Genomic DNA, 7,570 nt, shown 5'->3' with positions numbered 1-7,570 from the left:
TGGGCGGAGTCTGAGTCCGAGGCGATGCTCCGATGAATGAGTAGGCGCATCGCTGTAACGTGTGTGTGTGTGTGTGCGCGTGTTCGGCTGCTTCGCACGACGCGGATGGGGGCCTGTGACAGGGCTGGTGTGTGTGTGTGTGGTGTGCGTGTGGTGTGCGTGTGGTGGTGGGGAGGTGCAGCTTAGTTTGACCTCATGCTCTATGGCCGGAGTACTGCACATGGCGAAAGAAGAAAGGCTCGAGTCACTTCTCGGGTGGGAGAGAGTGGGTGGTGGAACAGATGAACAGATACAATGGACATACACCTGAAGCGGGAAGAGGCTCTGTGTGTGTGCGTTTGCGTGTGGAGGTGTGAGGCGGATAGGAAAGAGGGAAGCCGCTCGAAGCATCAGCCATGGCGGGGCGGAAGAGAAGGCGGAGAAGCGCAGACCATCTGATACGTTCCACCACAGACATGTGTGCACGTAAAGATGGACAGATCCACCGTCGCGTCGCCCGCCCGCACCCCCGCTGGCATCCCCTTTCGCCTTCCCCTGCCCTTCAACGCAAGCAAACAAGAACGCAGATCATTGAGAAAGAGGGGCGGTGGCGGTGGTGGACGGAAAGACGAAGAGCCGCTAAATGAAGACGTCTGTTGATGCACCGTCGATACATCGGCACTTAGCGAGGGGATTGAACGTCGGGACCGCCGGCGTCAGCAACAGAGGCCGCACACTAGCGAAAAGCCACACAGATACAGGTACAAGGGAAGAGGGATTACAGAGAAAAGGAGGAGGCGCGCAAGCACACACGTACATGAGCATGAAACATGGTTCACCTCCGCCGCACCTCACACGGATATTTGGGGGGGGGAGAGGAGAGAAAGTAACAGGTGACCAAAAAGGCGGCACCCATCGATGGCACACGCACGCACGCAGGACTGCAAATGCACATGCACATCCATGAAGTGCACGCAACAGCACCGCCAACAACACAGAGGCAAACAGACCAGGAGGAGGAATCGCTGGGAAAGGAGAGAAGAGGAGGTGGTGGAGAGGGGCGAGGAAAGAGGAGGAGCTGCACGACAGTGATTGGTGGGAAGTGTACGAGCGGAAAAAAAAAGGGGCGGAGCGAGAGTGGAGCGCGCGGTACAAAATCTGCAGGTAGACCCAGAGAAACCCAGAGTGCACAGACTTCTTTCCCCCCCTCGCCCGCAAACCATCCTTCTCTGGAAAACCAAAGACACTTGTGCGTGCGTGCGTACGTCTATGTGTGGCGGTTTCCTTTGGTTCGCTGTCGAAGCAATGGAAACGTTGAGGAGCTGATGAGAGATGGAGTAACGAGCGAGAAGAGGGGCAGCAAGAGCGTTTCAGTGAGGCAAGGGGGAAGGGAACGCGAAACGGCTCCAAACAGATGAGAGAGAAGTGTGATGCCGATCGAGAGTGGGGCTATGAAGGAGCCGCTCCTCTTTCTCGCTTTCCCTTCTCCTCCACTGCTCTCCGCGCCGCGCCTCTATGGCTCCTGCCCTGCCCTGCACACACACGCACACACTCTGCAATTACCCCTTGGCACATCCTACAGGAAAACAAGGAATGGAAAACGGCGCCAAACGCCGCCAATGATACATGATCGCCCCAAGGACACCCGCTGCTGCGTCACTACACGCGCCCGCACAGGAAGGACGAGGAAAGGGTCTCTACTTGTTGAAAACACCCTGGCATCGGGTGGTACCACTTCATCATCGACCGTAAGAACGGAGACGGTGACGGCCGCGACAGGGATGACGAGAGTGCGGCGTTTTCACGCTCAAAGCACGAGCTGCACGCCTGTTTTGTGTGGCGAGTAGATCTCATTCAAGTGCGCGATGCCGTGCTGGTTGCCTATCAGCACAAATCGCCGCGGCACCACCGGGTAGCAGCCGTTTTTCATTGCTCTCGAAAGCTTTTCAAAGTACTCGCGAAAGTACTTGGGAGTCGCCCTGTCCAAGCCACACCGGGAGAGATCCATGACGGAGACGGTATGCGGCTCGTAGTGAACAGCCAGAAGGCTACGGAGAATCTGAATGAGGCCCTCCGCTCCCACCCCCGGGTTGTCGCTGAGGCTGAGCACGTTCAAGGAAGGAAACAGCGGCACCTTAGGGCCACGCCTGCTGGCTGCAATGTAAGCCTCCGACGGCCGCGAGGCAGGGCTGCCGGCGATGTGGAACGCCTTCTTTTGTGAGATGCTGCTCATGGCCTTGTGGTCCACTGGAAACAGGTACGCAAACAGCCCAGCCACGGAGTGTTGATCAAGGTTCATGTTGTTGAGGTAGAGTTGCCGCAAAAGTGGCAAGATCGTCTGATCTTCGTTCGCGGCCGACATCGTGGCGAGCATCGTGCCGAAGCCGTCGTCGGTGAAATAGTTGCCATCCAGCCGCAGCGAGGTAATCCACCGCAGCTCCTTGAGTTGAAGAGAAGCAAACAGGCGACCCAGCACGTACGGCGCTGTAGGCTCCATGTAGCAGCTGCTGAAGTCTAGCTCTACCGTGCTCGGGTTGTCCTCGTGCTGAGTGGTAAGCCGAGTATGGACGTCCTGCAGCTGCACTCGATGGTAGCCGTCCTTTGTGACACGCTTGTTTCGTAGCTCCTGACGCCACCACGCCCATGTACCCGTCTCCACCTCAGCGCGCTCCGTAGGCGACATGTGAAACAACTGCGGGGCGCTCGACGACGTGCTGATAGAGGACAAATCCATGTTATCCATAATCGTGCGCAGCTCCGCCGGGCACGTCAGATTCGGATCCTCCGCGACATAGATGTTTGTGCTGGCACTGCGTGCTCCCTTAGCCGCCGAGTCCCTCGCGTCATCCGCAGCACTGCTCTGCCGTAGGCTCTCATCACAATCCGGAACTGGGATTTCTAAAGACTCTTCCGAGTAGGACCTCTGGAATGCCGCGGCAGAGGCACCTCTGCTAACCTTGCTGTCGCTGCCCACCACATTGGAGTCCCTCTTCCCTTCCTCCGTGCCCTTCTTGCACCTCAAACAGCTGGCATCGCACCCCATCGTGACGTCGAGAGATGACACGCAGTGAAGGGGGTTTGGTGTCAGAGAAAGACAACTCCGTAAGGGAGGAGGAGGACAGAGAGAGAAGAGGACAGCAACCGAGAAGTCGGGGCCGACGACAACCTGGGAGTCTCCAGCAAGGCTTGAAGGCGGCGCTGTCACCGTTGCGTGGTGGCAGGGGCGTAGAGGAGAGGACGGTGTGTCTCTAATAGAGTTGACAACGACGCAGATAACGAGAGTTGGGAGTGCCGTATGTCGCTCGGTGCTCTGGGGTGTGCGTGGGTACTGAAAACCAGAGAGAAGAAGAGAGGACAGCAGCAGCAGCAGCGACGACGCGTCTAAGCTGCACCACGAGCACGAGAGCCGTTTCTTCAGAGGTTTAATGACGCTGCAGAGTTGCGTGTGTGGGTCAGCGGGGTGAGGAAGGAATGGAAGTGGGGAGGGATGATAGAGAGTGGCGGTGAGGGACCAAAGAGGCAGGGGCCGCAACAATGGCGCGATGGTCCTAACACGAGAGTACGTCGGGAGAAAAGGAGGAGGAGGTGGTGACGTTCATACGCAGTCTCACACACACACACGCATACACACGCACGTGAGAGGGGCGTAGAGGGAGGGCTTGATACATTGGTGTCGGGTAGGTGCAAAAAAGGCAGAGAGACATCATAATGAACATCGGCACGGCACGCGCGCTCGGTGCGAGCTGCCGCCAGGTGCACATCTGCATCGAAGAGAGGAAAGAAAAAAGCAAGGCCAGCGTAGCCCCCATCTAAGAAACTACAAGAGCCGATACCATGAGCAGAGGGGGATGGGGAGGGGAGCTTGTGCCATTCTGCGTGCAAGTCACTGCATCAGAGTGTACGCAACCACTCGCCCAAGTTCGCCGTGCACGGCGGCTTCAGAAAGCTGTTGGCGCTACACCCCTGCATATTGGGGATGAACAGCATTGGGTGCGTCGCGTCCTCGCTACACAAAGGTGCCACGTGCGGCGTGGGCCGCAGCGGCGATGGTGACGAGGAGGGCATCACAGGCAGCGGTGCGTCTCCGCGGGCAATGATATCCGATTTGGACTTCGTGGACGCTGCTCGCTTGCTGTAGATGCGGGCGCATGTGTCACAGAGGTCATACTGGTAGCAGCGCGCGCACTTCCATCGGGTGCCGCGGATCATGCTGCGGCACCGATTGCAGTAGATGCCGTAGTGGTACCTGGAGGGGTTTGGTTTGAATCGTTCCGCAAGCACAGCAAGCGGAGCGACGTTGGAAGGGCCCCACAGCAACGGCAACGACGGGGCCCAGACGCCAGCTGGAATCCGCAGAAGAATGTGGTGAGGTGGATGGTGCAGGGCTGTGAAGGCGCACACCTCACACAGGATGGCACTCTTATCACTCGAGGCGCAATGCAAGCATCTTAAATGTGCGCTGACGTCGACGTTCATGGCCAGCTCGCAGTGTGCGCACGTGGCAACGTGCGTCTTACCTTCCACTCGCATCTGCGGCGTCACCAAATTCAACGACGACACAAGCGGTGCCGAGGGCTCTATGATACTGACGTTGAACTGAAAACCGTCTAGCTGATGCATGTGACGCAGCTCCGTGGCAACCGGCATCAAGTCTTGCCCGGTGACGTACTCGCCGTCGAGTCTCACGTACGAGCTGGCGACACACTCCACAGCCTTCCACGGATCACTGGTGTAAGGGTTGCGTATCACGTACTCCCGTCCAACACAGGCGGTGAAGCACAACGGAAGGCGGCGTTGCACGATGTGCTTGCTCAGCCGGTCGACAATGTGGGCGCGCTCTGAGGCAGTGAGGTTATGCCATGTGTTGTCGTTCTCAGACAGTGCCAGCGTTGGTGCGCCGCGCTCGCCTCGCCTGCGGCGCATCTTCGGTGTGTCGGCGATGCCGTACATATCCTTCGCCACCTCAAGTGTATCGCGTGAGGAACGGACAATCACTGGGCGTCTACTGTTATTCATGAACAGCTTCGCTCGAGAAGACGCTTTCGACGATCTGCTGCGGCCTCCCGGGCGCGCGCCGACGATGAAGGGGAGCGTTTCGATGCGGAAGAGAGTCGCCACCTCTGATTGAAGGCCCTGATGGCCACACCATAGCGACAGCAGATCGACTTCGGGGCTCTGCCAACCATGAAGCCCTCCTTTCAGGTGCTCGTACGCCGTGCGAGCCTCGGCGACATCCTCGTCCACGTTCAGCAGAACGATTTGCGCCCGCTTCGGAAGCGGCTTCAGCAGCTCGATGCGAAAAGTTTCCTTCGCCGGGAGACGCGGCAGCACCTCGCCCTGCTCGGCTGCAAACGACAGCCAAGGGTCTTTGTCCAGGAGGACCGCGTACCGCCCTGAGAGTCCGGTTTTGTCCAGCACCTCTTGCAGGTGGGAGTCGTTAAACAGATGCCGCCGCAGCCAGTCCACGCATTCGGGGTAGCGGCACGACCACACGACGAAGACGGAAGGGACAGTGGCGGCAATGCAGGCCAGCGAGACCCGCGTCTCCTTCGCGGTGGCCACGAAGTCCTCCAGCGCTAGTGGCTCACGAGAGCCGTCCGCGCCGCCTTGATCTTTCGGCGCGCCGGCATTCTTGCCAACGAGGTGGGCGAACTCGTGCGCGTAGAAGCGCAGCGTGTTTGCGCGCCCTGAGGTGCTCAACTTGTCCGGCGACGCGGCCACCGTGTCCACCCGCGTACCCGCTTCCTTCCTGTTTGCTGCTTCGCTGGTCGACGACGTCACCGCCGACTCGCGTATCAGCTGGCGTAGGCGATGCTTCATCTTTTGCTGCCGCACCTCCATGTGGCGGAAGATGCCGCATCGCATGGCGCAATAGACGCGGTGCCAAAGCGCGTACGCGTTGGTGTGGAGAGACGGCGTGAGAGGCTCCAGCAGCAGGTGCGGGACAAGGTCGCCTGCCTGCAATCCCACCGTGACAGCAGTGTCGAGGTCACGCACCGAATGCAGGCGCACCTGCCGCACGAACGCCAACAGCGCCTCCCTGTGGCAATACGGCACGCGCCCGTAAAGGAGCAGTCGGCGCGTGGTGCTGATGGGCTCTGCATGAGCACCGAAGCACATTAACTCCTCTCTTTCCATTACGCGGAGGTGGCCGTGGCGCAGACACGTCCCAGAGATGCGCTTAAGCAGGTGGAACACGGCCTCTAGCCGCTCGTACTCCGCGAGTGCCGCCCACTCTTGCGCATTCGGCACGGCCCCCTCTTCTGGCGATCTTTCCGTCGAGAACGACATCGCAGCGGACTCTTTAGTGCTGGGGAGAGCGGGCCACGGAAGGGGTGGAGGGAAAGAACCAAGGGCCGATGCTTCGCAGGCACGAAGGCAAAGGAAAGAGGGAACGGCCGGGAACAAAGAGAGGCGGTAGCAGCGGCAGGCGGCTGTGTCAAGGCCAGCTTGTTGAGGGGAGTCGAGGAGGTACGCGCAAAGAGACCCCCCCGGCGCGCCCTCCTTCTTTTTATCGTGTATTTTTGTTTTGGAGATGTGCGTCGCTGTGTGTGCTTGTGTGTCCTCTTCGACGCAGAGAGAGGGAGACGAAGCAGCGAGTGAATAGGTGATGACATGCGGGAGAAAGTGAAGAGGAGCGTGAACAACGCGCAGAATGTTTACCACATGGAACAGTCATCGAATGCATGGCACATGCTCAAGGAACTCCGTCTCACCGTGCCACTGCCGCTTGAGATGGTGGCTCAGAGTCCTACTGGCTTTACCCCGTGAAGTCAGCCTTCGCGACACTGCGGACATCGTTTGCAGAAGGCAGCGCCTCCACCGGCGCGGATATGGGGCCGTTACAATGTACTCATGGTGCGCCGCATTTTTTTTGGCTTTTCATGCACATGAACGCGCAAGGCCTCTGTGGCTGTCGCCATGTTCTCCGTTTCGCCTTCTCCTGCGGATACCTACGCTAGCTGGCCACTCTTGGCCTCCAGTTTTGCGCACCCTGATGGGGCCGCCCTCTTCTTCACCTTTGCACGGCAAGGCGCCGTGAGAAATCAAACACACATAAACAACAACGTCGACAGGGAGAGAGAGATGACTCAAGGGGCAAACATGGATAACGACAGATGGGTGAGCCAAAAAAAAAAAGAAAAATGAGCAACAGCAGCGCACCAGTGCAGTAGAAAGCGAACAAAACAAACGGGAAGTGACCCGCCGCGGCACCGCGCCGCCAACGCGCCACCTCAACCAAGAAAAGAGCCGGAATCGCCTCGCTTCCGCACAAAAAGAGAACACCTTCGATATTCTCTTTCGTCGTGTGCAGTACTCCGGCCATAGAGCATGAGGTCAAACTAAGCTGCACCTCCCCACCACCACACGCACACCACACGCACACCACACACACACACACCAGCCCTGTCACAGGCCCCCATCCGCGTCGTGCGAAGCAGCCGAACACGCGCACACACACGCACGTTACAGCGATGCGCCTACTCATTCATCGGAGCATCGCCTCGGACTCAGACTCCGCCCACCATCCCCGCCTCGCAGGTCGCCGCACAGCCGCTCCCATTGTGCCGGTCGCCACGCGGTGCCGCCA

The 7,570-nt window shown here is 59.0% G+C and overlaps 2 protein-coding genes across 2 annotated transcripts; both read right to left on the bottom strand.

Annotated features, from left to right (window-relative positions):
• Nucleotides 1-1,786: 1,786 nt before the first annotated feature.
• Nucleotides 1,787-2,722, bottom strand: LDBPK_200330 (hypothetical protein, conserved; the record flags this gene model as incomplete). Its single annotated transcript, XM_003860325.1, has 1 exon — nt 1,787-2,722. One exon carries the CDS (start codon nt 2,720-2,722, stop codon nt 1,787-1,789), a length of 936 nt encoding a protein of 311 aa, XP_003860373.1.
• Nucleotides 2,723-3,870: 1,148 nt separating this feature from the next.
• On the bottom strand, nt 3,871-6,270 carry LDBPK_200320 (hypothetical protein, conserved; the record flags this gene model as incomplete). Its single annotated transcript, XM_003860324.1, has 1 exon — nt 3,871-6,270. The coding sequence occupies one exon, from the start codon at nt 6,268-6,270 to the stop codon at nt 3,871-3,873; it is 2,400 nt and encodes a 799-aa protein (XP_003860372.1).
• Between the last annotated feature and the right edge of the window lie 1,300 nt (nt 6,271-7,570).

The sequence above is a fragment of the Leishmania donovani genome, chromosome 20, assembly GCF_000227135.1.
Source record: "Leishmania donovani BPK282A1 complete genome, chromosome 20".
In the NCBI taxonomy this organism is placed as follows: Eukaryota; Euglenozoa; class Kinetoplastea; order Trypanosomatida; family Trypanosomatidae; genus Leishmania; species Leishmania donovani.
Note: the sequence above shows the minus strand (reverse complement) of the source record. Positions and strands in the feature narration are given on the sequence as shown.